We start from the raw sequence: 21461 nt of genomic DNA, 5'->3' as shown, positions 1-21461 counted from the left end.
TGGCTGAAATGAGAACTTCCCATCTTCACCTTATGAAGTGAGGTGACACAGTGGGCAAGCTACAGGATTCACTTCAAAAAAATCATCCCACCTACTACTGAGGAAGACATTCTGGAGAAATGCATAGTACAGGCTGGTAAATATGTTTCAAGTGGACTCTTCCCTAGAGCTGGACAAAAATGCCATACTATTGCATCTGACTGCACTTCCTGTAATAGTATCCTGCTGGAGCTCCTGACTTGCAAGACCCTGAGAAAAGTGTAACGATTTCAAGGTGTCTGCACTAACAGAGGAAGAATTCTGGACAGAATCTCAGGGGATTATTATTATTTAGTTCACCTCTGGGCATTACTGTTCACATTTCCCTAGAAAGAATATGGGCATATCTCTACGGTCTAAATGTAAAAAAATCTGTGCATCTGGGTTGACTACACTGAGAAGGCTCTGAAGTTGCCAGAGGAGAACAAGGCTTCAGAAAAATCATTCGTGTGGACTCAGCACCTGTAAGTAGACTAAGGCTGCTACCGAAGGTCAATTTCAACTTCTTTTAGGTACTGACCTATTCTTTACCTCTCACAGGAAAGACTGAGTGCTAATCTCCACATGTTCTCCTTACGTGCCTTTGTGCCAACTTGTATGGTCGGTTAGAGGTCAAAATATCATCAGAACAAATCCACATGTCTCAGCCTATAGACTGCAGTGGAAAGGAGCCAACACAAAGTAGAAACTTTTTTGATATCGAAAGTTTTCAGATACCAAAGGACCTGCAAGAAGTAGATGAAAGGGAAACTACACAGTAGGAGAAAGAGCGCTTTCATTTTATATGGAATACGGACTCAGGAATACTGAAGCAACGTATAATTATAGGACACATGGAATTTTACCCGTGATCCATTTACAAATGTCTGTTTCTACAAGATGGAGCCTTTGAAGAATTACATTAAGTAACTCTTAAGTTAACGGTGTTGTTTTTCATTTTTCAACTCTTATGTTTTTTAGATGAGACTTGGAGATAATGTAATATAAGGAAAATGAGCAGAGAATTCAATATAATGCTGAAGGCAGCCAATAGTGGAAGAAGGAGGAAGAGTTCTGCAAGGCTCTTTTGCCAGAAAGCAGCTTGGGAGATGGCAGAAATCATCATTAAATGGACGTGTGCCACGTAACAGTGCCTCGTGAAAGGCCCGTGAAAGTAGTTACTGCTGCTTCAGAAATACTTCCCAGAGACACTGAGAGAAACGCCTGATGTATTTGACACCCAAGAAGAGAAAAGAGGCTGGATATCGTGACAGAGCAAGTTTTCTGGTCCCAAAGACTCCAAAATGTTTAAGATGTCTAATTTTCTTTAAAACTCTGCCATTCGTGAAGTGAATATATAAGGGGAGTGGAAAGGAAAATATGCCCTCCCAGAAAAGTTTATTATTTTTAAATAATTCTGGTTCATAAGCTTAAAAATGTTTACAATATTTTCCTATCATAAAGTTTATTTGATATTGGTAACAGGATATATCAGTAATCATATCAAATTATATCCCACCAATAATCAGAATATAACCTCTGTTCCGTGCTTTCCTTGGGATTCCTTTCATTACAGGCTACCTCCTTGAATATGTAACTAAAGCATATTTTTCATGAGTAAATTTCTAGATAAAGATCCTCATTTGAAAGAATTAAAAAATTACCACTACCAACCTCTGATATCCATAGGGAAACTGTAAATGAGAAAGATTTGGCAGAATTTTGTAAACATCTGGGGGATGCTCATGTCCAAGTCGAAGTTATGTCTACCAGCATTTTACTCTTTTCCTGATTTTTTTTTTTTAATGTGAGAGTTCTGATTTTCCACTGTCTTCAGTTTGGGGGCATGTTTCAAGGGACAGTGGATTATCCTAATTTATCCTAAGTCTTAAAAAGATCTAGAAGTCATTTATCATTTGGCAGCTGTAGAAGCTCAAATGAGCTTCCCTGGTGGCTCAGCTGGTAAAGAACCTGCAATGGGGGAGACACGGGTTCCATCCCTGGGTTGGGAAGATCCCCTGGAGAAGGGAACGGGTACCCACTCCAGTATTCTGGCCTGGAGAATTCCGTGGACTATATAGTCCATGGAGTTGCAAAGAATCGGACATAACTGAGCAACTTTCACTTTCACTTTGAGAACTCCTTGCAATTGCATGAATGTTGAGGGTCCTGCCTCATGTCATCAGTACTTCTGGAGCAGAACGTGTTACTAATTGAGCTTCTGAAAGTCAAAGTCCCTCAGTTCGACTCTTTGAGACCCCATGGACCATTCAGTCCATGGAATACTCAGGGCCAGAATACTGGAGTGGGTAGCTGTTGCCTTTTCCAGGGGATCTTCCCAATCCAGGGATCAAACCCAGGTCTCTCCCATTGCAGGTGGATTCTTTACCAGCTGAGCCACCAGGGAAGGGGCAACATATTCAACAACAGGGGAGAATTTGCCTGGAGTGGAGCTTTTGGTCTCCCTCTCCCAGATCCTTCCTTTCTGTGTTCACTCTATAAAGAAGCAATGAAAAATAAATTAATGATTGCTACTTTCCAGAAAAAGGTGTGTGTGTCTGTGTAACTGTATTTTAAAAGACTGACTTTGAAAAAATAAAATGTAAGATTTATGCCTATTTTTCACAGTAGGCTCTAAAATAGCTTTAACTAACTGTATTTCCCTCATCCTCTCTGGATGAATATAGAAAAGTAGGTGACTCTCCTATCTTGAAAAGTAGGGTGTAAAATGGATTTACCTGAAAATCTAGTGTTAGGGTGCAGGGAAAGAAGAGGAATCAGAGACCAAGACAAGGAGACATCTGGGCACAAATCTGAAGTTGTCTTTCAATGAACTGAAAGGCAATCTGATGGGAAAGTTTTCAACAATTTGTGGGAAAAGGAGTATGTCAAGGCTGTATATTGTTACCCTGATTATTTAACTTATATGCAGAGTACATCATGAAAAACGCTAGACTGGAAGAAACACAAGCTGGAATCAAGATTGCCAGGAGAAATATCAATAACCTCAGATATGCAGATGACACCACCCTTATGGCAGAAAGTGAAGAGGAACTAAAAAGCCTCTTGATGAAAGTGAAAGTGGAGAGTGAAAAAGTTGGCTTAAAGCTCAACATTCAGAAAATGAAGATCATGGCATCCGGTCCTATCACTTCATGGCAAATAGATGGGGAAACAGTGGAAACAGTGTCAGACTTTATTTTTTGGGGCTCCAAAATCACGGCAGATGGTGACTGCAGCCATGAAATTGAAAGAAGCTTACTCCTCAGAAAGAAAGTTATGACCAACCTAGATAGCATATTCAAAAGCAGAGACATTACTTTGCCAACAAAGGTTCGTCTAGTCAAGGCTATGGTTTTTCCTGTGGTCATGTATGGATGTGAGAGTTGGACTGTGAAGAAGGCTGAGCTCCGAAGAATTGATGCTTTTGAACTGTGGTGTTGGAGAAGACTCTTGAGAGTCCCTTGGACTGCAAGGAGATCCAACCAGTCCATTCTAAAGGAGATCAGCCCTGGGATTTCTTTGGAGGGAATGATGCTGAAGCTGAAACTCCAGTACTTTGGCCACCTCATGCGAAGAGTTGACTCATTGGAAAAGACTCTGATGCTGGGGAGGGATTGGGGGCAGGAGGAGAAGGGGACGACAGAGGATGAGATGGCTGGATGGTATCACTGACTCGATGGACGTGAGTCTGAGTGAACTCCGGGAGTTGGTGATGGACAGGGAGGCCCGGCGTGCTGCGATTCATGGGGTCACAAAGAGTCGGACACAACTGAGCAACTGAACTGAACTGAACTGATTATGGTGGTAAAGACCATCACAAGTTTATATTCATTGGGAAACAATTCTCAATGTTTCTTTCATGTTTCTGCCGGTTTTGCAAGCATAGGCACAGACTAATTTTTTCCCAAAACTATCATTTCAAGGATGCTTTTGGAGAGGAAAACCATGACCCCATTTTGGACAAAAAGACATATTTGTTTACTGTCTGTTATAAAATATTCAGGTTCCCCAAACGTGGGAGTTCCCCTTACTCAACTCACTGCTTGTAAAAAGGTCACCTGGCCCTTTTCCTGTTTCCCTGTGGAAACTAAAATAGAGGAGCCAATAAAAACACAAGAAACATCATGTTTTCTGTGACATGATTAATAAACTCCTCTTTCTCTGACCCAGGAGTCTTGCATCTTCTAGCATCATGAAGCCACAGCAAGCTAACTTCTAAGGCTATAAGTAGGGTAAGATCTCAGACCCACTATAGTCTTGCCAATGTTCTTCCTTATAAAATACATTTTGGGAGTATGCAAAAATAATCCTTGTACTTGATGATGCCTAGGCAAGGCTTTGAAAGAGGCAACAGGATTTGAAGATAAATTGTGGAAAATTAGGCCACAAGAAACAGGATGGTATTTTTCACATAATCTCACAGAAACAAACTGTACAATTCAATAAATAATAAAATTATAAATGTGTATTTGGGAGAAACAGAGATACTAAACTACAAAAAGGAAAAGAAATAGCAGAATGATAACTCAGAACATTCTAATGATAGTAACAATAAAAACAATAATTAATTTACATATGGTAGTTTGCCATTTACAAAGCATTTCCACACATATTATTTTATTTGAGACTTACAACATTCTTGTGAGTGGGTTTTTTATTTTCTTAATTACACAGTAGAGAAAATTAAACTTTAGAAAGGTTATGTAACTTGATAATGACCAAAACTAATACATTAAGAAAATAAACAGTAGAGAAGGACTTAAGAAAACTGAGTAAAACCAAAACATAATTCTAGATTTGGCCATAAGCTCAAAATCTTTCATCATCAAGTGTTTCTCTTTATATGCTTCCCAACTTGTTTCCTATAAACATGTCTTTCTTTCCTACATGAAAGAACAAAATCCCTCTTTTTATTTGATTAACTTTGAGTCTTTCTTTTTTCTCATGGCTAAGATTCTATAAAGAGCTTGTATATATTCTGCCTCTCTTCCACTCAATATCTTTAATTTCTCCCAATGATTATATGTTGATAGGCAATGTTTTATTAATGCCACTTACAGATTTGTATTATATGACTGGTGGTGAATTCTTTAGTATTGTCTTCATACACATGTCCGTGTACACACATACCTGCTGAGACACAAATATATACATACACCAACACACATTTCCAACTCTTCCCTACTTTCCCAACTTTCTTTCATGCCTCAACACGTGCTCTGATATCTATTTGGAGTTTCTCTGTTTTTTGAAAAACTCTATTCAATACTTTCAATTAAAATTCTTCTCCCTTTTCAACACCTATCCATGTGAAGAAGAGTTAAAAGCTCTCAGAGTCTTGCTAGATTTTGGTTCAAGATGGTGACACAGGAAGCTCCTGAACTCACTTCCTCTACAGCTACATGGAATAATTCCCTAAGTAAGAACTCTGTAAATGAGGAGGATGTGAATAACCCCTACGTATAGGGCAAACAAGAAAAAATCCACATCAAAATAGGTAGTAAAGGCTGAGGTACAATTCTGCCATGAGCCCCAGCCCCACTGTGGTGATCCACAACCAGGAGGGAACTCATAACTACCAGCTTTTCCCTGATGAGCCAGGGGTCTGAACACCACATATGGTGCCCCAGCTTTGAATCCTTTCACTTGAGAGAGGAGCCTCCAAAACATATATCTGTGAAAGCCAATGGGGCTTGTGTCTAGAAGGCCCACAAGGCTTTTGGGAACTGAGAAAATGTTCATTACAGCCCAATCAGACTTACTGTAGCTAAGCCCCCAGGTCCAGTGCAGAAGCAGCAAATTAAATATGTAATGCTCAGATTTCAAAATGAAACTATATTATGTACTGTTTATCAGACATCTGTACATACATAGAGGGATGTAGATATAGGTATATTAATGTAATCAATACCACTGAGAGATCACAGAGTGATGCAGAATTTTAAATGAGTAAAATGATTTCTTCTAGGAGAAAATATGCAACATTTTGTGTAGGAAAGATGTCCAGTCTTTTCATTAAAAAGGACTATTTTCTTAGCTTAAAAGCTGTGGCCTGAGGAGCAAGCATCTAATTTAATACCCATCTAGGGGTTGACTGTAATACTCTCCAGAGACAGGAGGCTGGCAGGCACCATCTTTGCTCTCTCTCTCTTTACCTGCCTTGCTCCAGGTGGCCTGATATTCCAGAAAGGATTTTGCACACAGGTCTGGTACCCCAGATTTTGCAGCTGTGCCCAGAGGATATACCCCCGAATTATCTGGCTCTCCTGGCTAGCAGGGTTTATGTTCCAAAGTCTCACAAGTCTATAACAGAATATCAGATATCTATAACAGAATATCAGTCTGACCCACAGAGCACAGTGCAGAAGCTATGGACTGAAACACCCATTTGCTCAGAGAAAGACGCTTATTTCAGATACCAACAGGGGTGCTCTACATCACTTATCATTAAGAAAATGCCAAATGAAATCACAATGAGATAACACTTCACACCTCTTAAAATGGCCATCATCAAAAAGAGGTAACAAGTATCAGCAAGGATGTGCACGAGAACCGTGTACACTGTTGATGGAAATAAAAATTGGTGAAGCCACTATGGAAAACAGTATGGAGATTCTTCAAAAATTTTAAACTAGAGCTACCATATTTTCCAGCAATTCCACATCTGAGTATTTATCTGAAAGAAATAAAATCGATATCCTGAAGAGATCTCTGTACCTTCATTTTCATTGCAGCATTATTTGCAATAGCCAAGATATATAAACAATCTAACTGTCCAGAGACAAATAAATGGCAAATAAAATTATGTGTGTATGTATATATATATATATATCTAATTTATAATATAGCTATACATATGTTATCTATCCATTAGAAAGAAAGACATTTGTGACAACATGTGCGGTCGTTAAGGACATTATACTAAGTGACGTACGTCAGAAGAGAGACAAATATTGTATAATCTCACTTACATGTGGAACTCAGAATCTTACAGGAAGAAAACCGTGCTTCTCCAAAGGCAAGGGGCAGGGTGTGAGTAGAATGCGTAAGTGTGTTTAAAAGGTACAAACTCCCCTTTATAAGAACAGCATAGTGACAACAGTTAACAATGCTGTATTATATATTTGTAAGTTGCTAAGAGAGTGCATCTTAAAAGTTCTCATCATAAGGAAAAAATCGTAATTGTGGTGATAGATGCTAACGAAATTTATTGTCGTCATCATTTTGCAATACATATCAAATCATTGTGTTGTACACCTAATACAATGTTATATCTCAACTGTATCTCATTTTAAAAGAACCTTGCATATATAATAGCAGGAGTTAAGTATTTTATTGCTTTATCATCATTTGCCATGGTATTTAGTCTCTCTGAATAGACTAAGCTCTTTGATTAAAAGAACCATGATATTCATTTCTGTATTTTCTGAAACCAAGCATACTGCCTAAGAGTAAAAGGTACTAAATACTTCTGACTAAATGACAAGCAATGAGTAAAATTAAATTCCTCTAAATAGATGGGGAAACAGTGGAAACAGTGTCAGACTTTATTTTTTTGGGCTACAATATCACTGCAGATGGTGACTTCAGCCATGAAATTAAAAGACATTCACTCTCCGGAAGGAAAGTTATGACCAACCTAGATAGCATATTAAAAAGCAGAGACATTACTTTGCCAACAAAGGTCCATCTAGTCAGGGCTATGGTTTTTCCAGTGGTCATGTATGGATATGAGAGTTGGACTGTGAAGAAAGCTTAGCACCAAAGAATTGATGTTTTTGAACTGTGGTGTTGGAGAAGACTCTTGAGAGTCCGTTGGACTGCAAGGAGATCCACCCAGTTCATACCAAAGGAGATCAGTCCTGGGTGTTCATTGGAAGGACTGATGTCGAAGCTGAAACTCCAGTACTTTGGCCACCTCATGCGAAGAGTTGACTCATTGGAAATGACCCTGATGCTGGGAAAGACTGGGGGCAGGAGAAAGGGACAACAGGATGAGATGGCTGGATGGTATCAACGACTCAACGGACATGAGTTTGGGTGGACTCCGGGAGTTGGTGATAGACAGGGAGGCCTGGCATGCTGCGGTTCCCGGGGTCGCTAAGAGTTGGACAAGACTGAGTGACTGAACTGAATTATACATACTCATATTAGTGTGTGTGTGTGTGTGTGTGTGTGTGTGTGTGCATGCGTGCATATGTGTGTGGGGGGCACTTCCTGCTAAGATGTAGATGGCAGCATCTATGGAAATTTCTAGAAAATAACAACCTTTAATTTACAACTCAGTTAAGGATGAAGTGCATTATTTAACCTGCATGAATTTTTGTGATAACGTTTGTTACAATTCATCATACTAATATTAGTAAAAACAACAAGACTAATTATTTATAAGTGGGGAGTACTAGCCTCATTTTATAAGGTGAAGAAACAGAACATTAAAGAGATTGCAATGACTTTCTTAATGTTCCATAGGAAATACTTGTGAGTTACTGTTCACATTTGTAGTTTTCACCAAATATTTCTATCTTTCCCGATGCTACACAGACAGAAGGAATGCACTTCTGTACTCCCTTCAAGTTAGATGTGATCATGTGGATTGCTTGGGCCAAAGAAACGTAAGCAATGACGTTATCAGGATGAAGTCTTAAGAGTCAGCCCCCAATGTACAAAGTCTATTTCTCTCTGTCACAGCATGTGCCAATTTTTAAAGCTGAGGACTACTCCATCTGACTGGGACTTGATTAAGGACAATGTGAAATTAAACCATTTGCTGATTCAGATTTGGAAATGTAAATAGGAGCAAGAAATAAGCTTCTGTTTTGTTAAGCCACTGAGATTTTGTTAATTTTTCCAGTCATAGCCCAATTCGGTCCACTCTGATCAAAATACTTCTCAGAAATACTAACTTCAATATTAAAGTTTGTTTGACCATAAATCTTAATTTACGGCTTTGGGGCAATTTTGAAAAGTTGAAAAAAATAGATGTTAAAAGTCATTGAAAACGATGTTTTTTCAGGATACTGAAATAATGGAAACTCAGACATTCATAGTTATTACTTTCTTTTACTACTACAAGATTCAGGTATTGAAAAACTTAAGCTACATGGACCCAGAGAAGCCACCAACAGGAAATTCAGCCTGAAGCAGTACAACAAATAGGAACCAAACCCAGAGATGAGGCAAAAGAGATTATGCAGCCAACATACATTCCAGAAATAAAATCTGGGTCAGAGCCAGGAACTGCTGAGTTAATCAATGTGAATAAGAAGAAACAGGGTCAGAAATGAAAGACATGGATTATCTAAAATAGAGTCACAGATTCCAACTTCAGACAAGTGTCAGGGCAAAGTCAAGACAGTCTGCGTGAGTACTAGAAGTGATTTTCATAGGAAATCACCTCCATCACCACCATTAGGATTCTCAACAAAAGAGTTATTTATTGAGTACTGAGCACATCACAGCCCTCTTCACACTGAATCCTTATTGCAATCCTAGGGCATGGTGAGGAAAACAAGGTGTGCATCACAGCACTTGAACTCAAACCCAGTTTAACCTAACAAGGAGTTATGTGCTTTCAGCCACTATGCTAATTGACTCTGAGCCATTTGTTCTTCTGTCTGGGAAAAGAGAGTAATTAACATTAAGTGGCTTGGCCTCCCAAAATAGAGCCAATGTAACAAAGAGTCTAGGACAAACTGTAAGAGAGCTAATCCCACTGAGATGAATTAGAGGGCTAATATGTGATCTAAATTTGTTTACCAATAAGCTGAATATGCACAGGGGAGATCTAGTCTCTCCCTCCACCTCCTTAAACCTTCAGGTAGGGATCAAGCCCAAAAGATATCTCAAAGATACAGATCATCATGCTGGAGGGTGGGGTTTCTTGGGAGAGGAAAGCTACGTAAGACAGAAAAGGACTCTGACAATTGTTTTATTATTATTACAATTGTGTGCTGATTTTATTCTCCTCTCTTTTCCCTCCCATGTTTTTCATAAGGAAGAGTAAGGGAGGTTCCAGAAATAGGAGAAAGATGTGTGGGCGGGATGAAGAAAAATGACTCCACTTAAGACAGGGCATCATGGAAGTCCACACAGGATCCAGTGCAATGAAGCAGAATAAGAGAGCAGAAAGGCACATTTGGGGGCAAAAGCCACAGGCACAGTTAGAAGCTCTGTCCTGTATACAAAAGCCCTTTGAGAGATGGTTGTGGCTGTTGGAGATAAGAGGACCTGATGAATCCTGGATTCCAGCTTCTCCTATTTGTGAAACATGATTAACAGCCTTTTTAATAACACAGTGATATTTGTAAGAAATATTAAATGAATTATTACTGTTTTGATCTTTGCCATCACTTATTGTGCCACAGCAATGGGCCAAGTAATCTTCCTAAGAGATCATCTGCCTTCTTTAAGGCTTACTGTATTAAATGAATCAATACTTGTATTTAGAACAGGGTACTAAAAACCTATTATTGATGATGATGGCTACTGTCTCATTAAAACCTACAACACTGTGAGGTGGAATTCCACTTTTCCAGGTGAGTAAGCTGAGCCCCAGATAGTATATATAACCTCCCTAAGGCCCTAGGGCTAATAAGTTGAAGATAGAGCAGGGGTTCAACGGTGTCAAATATTAGTTTGCCTGCAAAGCCTGTGTTCTTTCCACAAAGTCATACTGCACGCCTCTCTCCAATGGGAGAAATTGTACACTAGGTCCAAATATTAGGCACACTGGTCCTTATTGAAAAGAACAAGTTCATCATATAATTTTGCAACTCTCTACAATGCCAGCTGCTATAAACAATATGAAATTTATGAAAGTTCGGAAGTGTTCCCACTGTAATAACACAGTATTTCTCAAAAATAATTTACATGCTCTATAACACTCTTTATAAATAGCAAATAAAAAGCTAATCCTAAGTGACAATATGTGGGCAGATAATGAATCACTTGGAAATACTGTGTAGATTTTACATAGAAAATATTTTCATCCATGAAAAGATTTGGAATTTCTTAACCCTTTGTTGTGTCTTGAAACCACAGCAGGAAGCACTGACAAACTAATAATCTGATAAGCTCAATTCTCTACACGGCAGGAGTGAGAGCTCTTCATCTTACAACAACAGTTTGGATGACTTTTTATAAAGAGGGGGGAAGAAAATTATACTCCTCTCCCACATATCAATGGAAATGCTTCCCATGGAGTGACTCAGTCTGAAAACCTAAACAGGAGCATGCGCTCAGCATGCTGTAGGCGGCCACAGCGGGCTTCGCATTAGCTGCCTTGAGCATTTGTGGGGACAACACACATCTGAGGCTGCCAACAGCACCAGAAGCTTCTACCTTGTGAGAAAAATTTGGTCCTGTAGCAGAAAAAAGACATTGGTTCTTCATGCTCCAAAATGTGGCACTTTTTAACTCGATCATCAACAATATGTTCAAACAGCCAACAAAACACTCCCTCCTTCTCTAATAAAATAATGATTGTAAACAGTTACATTACTTGCAACTCACAAGGCACTGTTCTCATTCCTTGACATATATTAACTCATTCAATTGAATACTCACAACATTTGACATATTTATTATTTTTCCCATTTTAGAAGTATGAAAATTGGGACACAGAGATGTTATATAACTTTTGAAAGTCAGACAAAGTACTATACTTTGCTATACTATGATGGGACCAGGACTTGAACACAAACTGTTTGATGTGCTAGCTGCCTAACCAGGAATGCTATGCCAATATCATTTAATTTTTCCCCAATTAATTATGAGGAAAGCCTAGAAGTTGAAACATGTATAGTTGCAGGGTATAACGGACTAAAATTTGTGTCTCCCCAAATGCATAACATATGTTGGAATCCTATTTTGCAATATGAGTTGGGGGGTGAGGGTGATTAGGAGGTAAATGGGCTTCCCTAGTGGCTCAGCCATAAAGAATCTGCCTGCTCTGCCGGAGACGAAGGAAACCCCGGTACAATCCCTTAGTCAGGAAGTTCCCCTGGAGGAGGAAATGACAATTTCTCCTGAGGTCCTGAAGCTAGAACTCTGATTAGAGCCTTTATAAGAATCCCAGGAGAACTTTCTGCCCCTCTTGCTCTTTCAACCATGTGAGAATACAAGAAGCTGACAGTTTGCAGCTCAAAAGAAGACCTTTATCAGAAACCATGCAGGCACCCTGATCTCAGAATTCCAACCTCCAGAACAATGAGAAATAACTCTCTACTCTTTATAAGTTACCCAGTCTGTTGTATTTCATTTTAACAGACTAAACAAAGTAAGACACGATATATTATGGCAATTGTGGAGAGAACTCAAGATCAGATAACTTGAGGAAAAGATCTATAGGGTATTATAGGACTAACACTGAGTGATTTAGTTTTGTGGGGGTAAGAGTTCCATGAATTCAATTCATCTCAACCAAGAAACTGACAACCACACCTTCATTCCCCAAAAGCATATAAAACACTTATTTGAAATATATCACATATAACCTTCAGTTCAGATCAGTTCAGTCGCTCAGTCGTGTCCAACTCTTTGTGACTCCATGAATTGCAGCTCACCAGGCTTCCATGTCCATCACCAACTCCTGAAGTTCACTCAGACTCATGTCCATCGAGTCAGTGATGCCATCCAGCCATCTCATCCTCTGTCGTCCACTTCTCCTCCTGCCCCCAAACCCTCCCAGCATCAGGGTCTTTTCCAATGAGTCAACTCTTCACATGAGGTGGCCAAAGTATTGGAATTTCAGCTTCAGCATCAATCCTTCCAACGAACACCCAGGACTGATTTCCCTTAGAATGGACTGGTTGGATCTCCTTACAGTCCAAGGGACTTTCAAGAGTCTTTGCCAACACCACAGTTCAAAAGCATCAATTCTTCAGTGCTCAGCTTTCTTCACAGTCCAACTCTCACATCCATACATGACCACTGGAAAAACCAATACCCTGACTAGATGGACCTTTGTTGGCAAAGTAATGTCTTTGCTTTTCAATATGCTGTCTAGGTTGGTCATAACTTTCCTTCCAAGGAGTAAGTGTCTTTTAATTTCATGGCTGTAGTCACCATCTGCAGTGATTTTGGAGCCCAAAAAAAATAAAGTCTGACACTGTTTCCAGTGTTTCCCCATCTATTTCCCATGAAGTGATGACCTTGGCATGCTACAAATATAGACTTAAGTTAATAACTTTTAAAAATTGAGTCATTAAGTATATACAAACAATTTCTTATTGAAAGTCACAAAACAATTACAATCAAGAAAGTAATTAAAATCTAATATAGCATTTTTCTAATAGACTATGGAAGAATGTCACCTTGGCAACATTGCATTGCAACATGAAAAATCTGATCCTTAAAGGCTGCAAATAAACTGATGACATGTACTGAATAGCATGGAAAATATATCCCTTTTATAATCTTCAGGCTAATAAGTTTGTTTCCAGTTATGTTTTGACAATGGCAATTTATTACACAAAGATACATCCTAATTGTAATGGTCTTTGCATTTTAATTATACAGGAAACTTCAAGGATTAAATCTAGCACTTTTTATTGCTGTCGAGGTTATTTAAAAAAGAGAAGTTTAATGATCATGGAATCAGCACTATTTATTTCCTTTACAGTTAACTTGTCTTCTTAAAAAATCTGTTTTAATAATGTTCTTATACTCACTGTGTCATTGCTCACTATTTTATTGAATGCCCATTAGTCTTTGTCTCAATAGGTTACAACTTTTATATTTGACAATTTTTATTATACCTATCATAGGTATTTCTGTAAATTTATTACAAAATGAAGTATTTTAATGATGTAATTAAGTGTACTCCCATATTCCTTAGCCAATAAAATAAAAGTAGTAGTCAATAATATATTTAATACTTTAGCATTAAATTCTATTTATCTGTTCAAATGCAATTTTAATATTTGAGCAAATGTTAATCTAAATAATAATTTAGCTGCTGTGGCAATAATTTATCTATTTTATATTAGTGCCTCCATAGGTATGTTTCCTATAGGTACCTGAGCACTGGAAAATATATTTTAAAAGTCCAGGTAAGTTCAATATAACCTAAACAAAACCATTATGTTTATTTTACTTGGGGAATTATGTCACCAAACTCCCCTGTCTTTCCAATCAAATTTTTAGAGCTGAAATCTGCTTCTCTCTCTCTCAATTCTCATATTTTATTATTGCCTAAATTCTCTTCCATTAGTTTTAATGATATAATACTAAATCTATGTTTTTATTATCATCTTTCTCCATTCAAATTTTTAGTTTATTGCAGTAGCTCACTGCCATCATTTCAGTCTGTTTCAAATACTATTCTCATATTTGCAAATTCAGATTCTTGGGCTATAGTGCTGTTCATAACAACCAACCCTTAGCATCCTACAAATACTTTTCACTGTCTAACTCAAGTTGGGTATTGTGTATTTTAATTCCATCTCAGTTTTACAGCCTTAATTCACTCACTTCTTTAATTTGTGGTGTAGCTAAATGTGGCTCATCTCACTTTCTCAAATATATGCTAAATTTTTCTTTTAAAATATATCATGTTTCTGCATGTACCTTGTCTTTTTTTTAATTCATTTCAAATTCCTCTTTCATGAAGATTTCACTTTCTCCCTATCTCAAGTGGCACACTGTAACCCTACAGATACTTAAACTTTGCTTGTAGCCCTTAGATTATATTTTATCTACATCTAGAGTCATTTATCCATCAGTTCCTAGCCTTCATTAAACTGTAAATTCCAAAAATGCACATCTGCATTTCCCACCATGCCAAGCAGAATACTCTCCATAAAGATGTTCAGAAATATTTACAGCAAAGAGCATATAACAATTAGAAAACATAGGTAAACCAATTTTTCAGTTTCAGTTCAGTCACTCAGTCATGTCCGACTCTTTGCGACCCCATGAATTGCAGCACACCAGGCCTCCCTGTCCATCACCAGCTCCCGGAGTTCACTCAGACTCATGTCCATCAAGTCGGTGATGCCATCCAGTCAACTTCAGAACTACTGAGCATAAACACGCTGACAAGAATTCAGCCGTTCTGGACTAAACTGTCCTCATGAGATAAGTCGATGAACCATGCTTTCAGGGGCTCCAAACAGTTTTTGAAGCTGGGACCACATTTTGGTATCAATTATTTGCCCTCCTCCCCCCGATTTGGTAGTTGCTGTTGGTTTGGTTTTGTTTATCTTTAATCATTATTGATGGAGAAAACTCACAGGTTCTTATAGGAATTTGCATCTTCCTTGCAAACACCCACCGGCACTCTCAAAACCTTACCCAGAACACTTCAGCCCTCCAGTTAGAAAGGCTGGAATACCTATTTATTGGCCTTTTCATACAAACAGACATTCTAAGACAGTTCCTGTCTTATAATATGTACCCCATAAATGTGAGTCTTATTATCACTCACCTGTCTACTTATTATTATTCAAGATCCCTCATTTGAGTTTAATCATTTTTTCCACCTCTCCTTCAAAACATCATTCAATCCATTCTTGTCACTTCTCTCCTACACACCCCAACTCTTGGCATAAGCATCTCCAGCCAGCTGCTCCACCTTCTGCCTCCTTCACTACTGTGTGCTATTGGTTCTTTCTCACTGTCCATTTCTTGCATTTTCGTCACTCATAATCACATTCTTATGGCATTCTCTGCTTATTTTTTCTCTACTCATCATGCTCCCAGCAACCTTTTGCTGCTTTCTATTTCTTAGTTGCTTCATTTTCTCTAATACGTTGACACAGCTGCCCCCCATATTTAGAGGTGAAACTCAATTTGTGAAATATATATATTTTCGAAAATCCATGGTAGAAACATAAATACGATCCTGCTGTTCATGTGTAAAGATAACCATATTTAAAAAGTGCACACTATAAAGTAAATCACCATGGCTTATCTTTGTATTAATACACACACCCAAATACCTTCTCTTTCTTTTACAATCTCTTATTTTATTCTTTATTTTTATTTTACAACCTCTTATTATACATGTGGAATTGGCCACAATGTACCTAAGACTCCTTATTCCCAGTCTTATACAAATGTTATGCTAACAAACAAGGTAAAAAAAAAAATAATTCACTTTTGCTCTTCCTTCTGCTAATCCTTCTTCTTGGTTACAGACTCACCAATCTCTATTCTCCCAAACTGCTTTATCCTTTGCATCACACCTATTATAGCTGGAGGGTTTCCCAGTTCAGTTCTGCATCTAACATCCAGTTCTTTTTCTTCTAGATTTAGTGATTTTCCTTTTCCTCATGCCAAACAAGTAGTTTCAAGTCCGCTTACTTGCTAACACAAAAGACCTTTATCCTGATGCTGAACAGGACCCATAATCTGTTTTTGTAGGTATATAATATGTCACTTAAAATAAATACCAAGTAAAATCATATCAATTTGAATACTTACACTCAGCATATTTCTGAAGCTGGGAAAATTCTGAAGGGCTGAGGTGGGCCCACTTTTCCTGGTTTGTCATGGTGGTGGTCAGGAGATCTCTTACATACCAGGTGAGGAATTCTTTATTCAGATTTTGGCAGAATTTAGGCTTCAAAGTTTCCACATGGCATGTTTCATTATAAAATATGTCATGCTTTCAAACTATGCAATCTGTCAACATGAGACCACTGTGGGTATGAGTTTGTAGTTTCAATAAGATATTAAATCACTGTAGAAAGAAAAACATAAAGATTGAAAGATTAGCATTATTGAATGAAGAAAAAACTGACAAGTCTTAGAATGCTAAAGATTTTTAATTCCTAAATAATATATTTCAAAGGTATTCTATTTTGCATGATAATATTTCATTGCTCACTCTTTAATGGCATTTTATATACATTTTCTAATGCCAAATCATAGAAGAAATATGATTAAAAATACAAAGTGTGAAGACAATTTTATAAGGTCTAGTTTCATACAAGTAGTTTTTTTATGTTGTTCAGCTTTATAAACTCCATATTCCAAGAGCAAAGAAAGGTACCACTTTTACCAATCTGAACTTACCAGTTTTTTAAATATCTAAATGAATGTTATGTTTAAAACAATTTTTTAAAATCCTTTATTTATTTATCTGGCTGCATCGGGTTGTAGTTGCAGCATGCAGGATCTTTTTTTTCTTTGTTTTAGTTGCAGCACGTGGGATCTTACTTCCCCAACCAGGAATCGAACCCAGGCCCCCGAATGCAGGCCCCCTGCATTGGGAACACAGCATTTTAGCCACTGGACCAAAAGGAAAGTCCCATAAAACAAAATGTTTAAAAGAAGCTAAGTAAGATCTAAGTTACCTAAACAAACAATCTGCTGGTCTGTCAAATTTCTAACAATGGTTTGGAATGGTCATCAGTGGTAGCACAGATGTCTGTGCTTGTGTGTGTGTGTGTGTGTGTGTGTGTGTGTGTGTCTGTGTGTGTTCAGTCACTCTGCTATGTCTGATCCTTTGTGACCCCATAGACTGTACCCTGCCAGGCTCCTCTGTCCATGGGATTTTCCTGGCAAGAGTACCAGGGTGGGTTGTCATTTCCTCTTCCAGGGGATCGTCCCAACTCAGGGACAGAACCTGCATCTCCTGCCCAACAAGCAGATTCTTTACCACTGAGCCACTGAGGAAGCCCCCAGCATATATATTTACAATTATGCATATCAGTATGGGAGGCGCATAAACTGAATGTTTTCCTAGCAGTAAAAGAAAAATTTAATTTTACCATGTGTAAAACTCCCAATAAAATTTACCAAACTAAAGCAATTTCAAATGTCTGACAGACTTTCATAATGATAGTAGATAGAACTACTATGAATCATGCTTAAAAATAAACCCCTAGGTTGTCATGGCCCTGCATTCACTGCAACATCTATAAAAGCAAAAAAATGAAAAACCATCTGGCTTTAACTTTTTATCAGAGACAGTAATCAATCGCTCAGTGACCCACCGGACTGGCACTCTAATCATCGAAACTAAAATATTTAGAAACAATCACTTAGATATTTATGCAATTAAATCAATGGAAGGCTTAAGTACATAGATGTCATTACCTAAAGGCATGGAACCTGTATTTGGCATTAGTGCCTAATCTGTTTTCAGTATCTCTTTACTCTTCTCCACTATCAACTCTACAACCTTACTATCATATTCTGTCATCTTACCCTGAAAAAAACAACAGCAAATCTCTTCGTGTTGCTCTCATATGTTTACGGTACCAGCAATTCGTTTTACAAGGTGATACTTTACTTTTAAATGGAAAAAAAAAAAAAAATGAAGATACCGATGCATTAACAGAGAACAAATTGCTAGAGCTTTTTTTTTTTTCCTCCCAGGGTATGCTCTTATATCACAACCATAACATTGTGGAAGCAACACAAACTAAAAGGAATGAGACTATGTGATAGATAATTTTGCGCTTTCCACCCAGTTTCTTTCTGCTGATTTCATCCTTCACATTGATTTCATCCTGACCCTTTGCTTCTCTCCAGTTAAATGCCATTTTGGTGGGACTGTAAAACAAGGTGCCCTGTCGTATCCAGAGGGAGACAGATGATTCAGTAACATTTTGATGATCAGACTCCATCTCATGGGGCTTTAACTGTTGAACAGAGTTGCACAAGAACAGCATGAAAATAGCTCTGGTCTTAATGCCTATAGCAATAATGAGGATACCTGTCCCTGTTTGACCCTGACGTTCTAGGTATCCTGTCACTTCCAAAGGTATCATTATTTTAATAATAAATAAGCAGGCCAGAATCAGTTTCTGTTACCTACAACTTAAAAACCTAAACTGATGACAATGGCAGTTCATTAATTTATTCCAAAATGTTTACCAATCTCTTGTGTGCTTGAAAGCATTCCAGACACCAGAAATGTAACAGAGAAACACATAAAAGATGAAAATACAGCAATTTCAGCAATGTGTTAGTTTCACTAAGACCTTACAGTATGCAGGACGTTCCCCTGATAGCATTTATGTGTTGGATTATTCATTCAGTTCAGTGACTCAGTCGTGTCCAACTCTTTGCAACCCCATGAACAGCAGCACGCCAGGTCTCCCTGTCCATCACCAACTCCTGGAGTCCACCCAAACCCATGTCCATTGAGTCGGTGATGCCATCCAACCATCTCATCCTCTGTCGTCCCCTTTTCCTCCTGCCCTCAATCTTTCCCAGCATCAGGGTCTTTTCAAATGACTCAGCTCTTCTCATCAGGTGGCCATAGTATTGGAGTTTCAGCTTCAACATCAGTCCTTCCGCTGAACACCCAGGACTGATCTCCTTTAGGATAGACTGGTTGGATCTCCTTGCAGTCCAAGGGACTCTCAAGAGTCTTCTCCAACACCACAGTTCAAAAGCATCAATTCTTCAGCACTCAGCTTTCCTTATATTCTAACTCTCACATCCATACGTGACCACTGGAAAAACCATAGCCTTGACTAGACAGACCTTTGTTGACAAAGTAATGACTCTGCTTTTTAATATACTGTCTAGGTTGGTTATAACTTTTCTTCCAAGGAGCAAGTGTCTTTTAATTTCATGGCTGCAATCACCATCTGCAGTGATTTTAGAGCTCAGAAAAATAAACTCAGCCACTGTTTCCACTGTTTGCCCATCTATTTGCCATGAAGTGATGGGACCAGATGCCATGATCTTAGTTTTCTGAATGTTGAGCTTTAAGCCAACTTTTTCACTCTCCTCTTTCACTTTCATGCTCAAACTACTCCACAACTGCACTCATCTCACACGCTAGTAAAGTAATGCTCAAAATTCTTCAAGCAAGGCTTCAGCAATACATGAACCGTGAACTTCCTGATGTTCAAGCTGGTTTTAGAAAAGGCAGAGGAACCAGAGATCAAATTGCCAACATCTGCTGGATCATGGAAAAAGCAAGAGAGTTCCAGAAAAACATCTATTTCTGTTTTATTGACTATGCCAAAGCCTTTGACTGTGTGGATCACAATAAACTGTGGAAAATTGTGAAAGAGATGGGAATACCAGACCACCTGACCTGCCTCTTGAGAAACCTGTATGCAGGTCAGGAAGCAACAGTTAGAACTGGACATGGAACAACAGACTGGTTCCAAAAAGGAAAAGGAGTGTGTCAAGGCTGTATATTTTAACTTCTATGCAGAGTACATCATGAGAAACGCTGGGCTGGAAGAAGCACAAGCTGGAATCAAGATTGCCAGGGGAAATATCAATAACCTCAGATATGCAGATGACACCACCCTTATGGCAGAAAGTTGGATTATTCAATCTTTACCAAACAACTCTGTGAGGCACTAAGTCTCCCATTTTGACAAATGAAGAAACTGACCCGCCTGTTATGAATCTGAGAGGAAATCTGCTAGAAACCCACACAATACCCATTCTTTCTTATTTTCTTCGTAACAAGAAACCTAATTTTATTAAATGAAAATATATCCACCTAAACAGATTCCTTGGGTTCTTTGCATGAAGAAGTGGTCAGTGAGATGTGGTAGATGTTGGGCGAGATATACAGGAAGGTTCTATTTGAGGGAAGAGCTGGAACGTGCTCTTTTCATCTCTTCTCTCTGCCTCCAAACTTCCTACCTGGAATGTTGACACATTGGCTATAAATTCAGCAGTTTCTCATACTAGTGAGATAACTTCTAGAATGGAAGCCATAAACTAAGAATGGAAGTCTCATAAAGTAGACCAAGCTTGCCAAACCACTGATTACAGAAAATATTGGCTCACCAGCTACTTATGTAAATAAAGTTTCACTGGAATGCAGACAAGCCTATTAGAGAAACCAATAAGAGGCCAATTTTTTACAGAATTTCAATGCTAAATAAAGAGGTTGGGGCACTATTCAGAAGGAAACAAGGAACAAAAAGAAATACAGGAAAGGTGAGAATCCTGATCACATTGGGAAAATGTCATTTTGGAAAAATGTCGATGTCTTCATTTAGTTTCTCATTCACTTGGATTGTGATAGCTTCTTAACCTGCTCCCCGGGTCTCTCTCCTTTCCTTAACATGGCCTGTCCATGGGTATTCATGAGCTGACATGATTCCAGAGGTCTGTCTGATAAATTACCAACAAGCTAATTAAAATTACAATAGTAATTTATTAACTACAGGTTTCCACCTGGATACCTGCTCTGAAATTTACTAAAATCCCTCAGTTAATTTGGTATAAGAAACTCAAATTTAAAATGATGCATTAACATATATATGGAATTTAGAAAGATGGTAACAATAACCCTGTATACAAGACAGAAAAAGAGACACTAATGTATAGAGCAGTCTTTTGGACTCTGTGGGAGAGGGAGAGGGTGGGATGATTTGGAGAATGGCATTGAAACATGTATAATATCATGTATGAAACTAGTTGCCAGTCCAGGTTCGATGCACGATACTGGATGCTTGGGGCTGGTGCACTGGGACAACCCAGAGGGATGGTATGGGGAGGGA

General features: G+C 38.4%; 1 protein-coding gene across 7 annotated transcripts in view; it reads right to left on the bottom strand.

Annotated features, from left to right (window-relative positions):
* The window catches only part of DGKB (diacylglycerol kinase beta), an 874923-nt gene that overhangs the window by 780704 nt on the left and 72758 nt on the right, over positions 1-21461 (bottom strand). For all 7 annotated transcript variants that reach the window (XM_027540028.1, XM_027540027.1, XM_027540029.1 and 4 more), the window contains exon 2: positions 16450-16708. In XM_027540028.1, the coding sequence (XP_027395829.1) occupies positions 16450-16519 (70 nt within the window). In that variant the 5' untranslated portion in view covers positions 16520-16708. The remainder of the gene's footprint in view (positions 1-16449; positions 16709-21461) is intronic.

The sequence above is a fragment of the Bos indicus x Bos taurus genome, chromosome 4 (genome assembly GCF_003369695.1).
Source record: "Bos indicus x Bos taurus breed Angus x Brahman F1 hybrid chromosome 4, Bos_hybrid_MaternalHap_v2.0, whole genome shotgun sequence".
NCBI classification, from domain to species: Eukaryota; Metazoa; Chordata; class Mammalia; order Artiodactyla; family Bovidae; genus Bos; species Bos indicus x Bos taurus.
The sequence above is the reverse complement of the archived record's forward strand: the minus strand, read 5'-3'. Positions and strand labels throughout refer to the sequence as shown.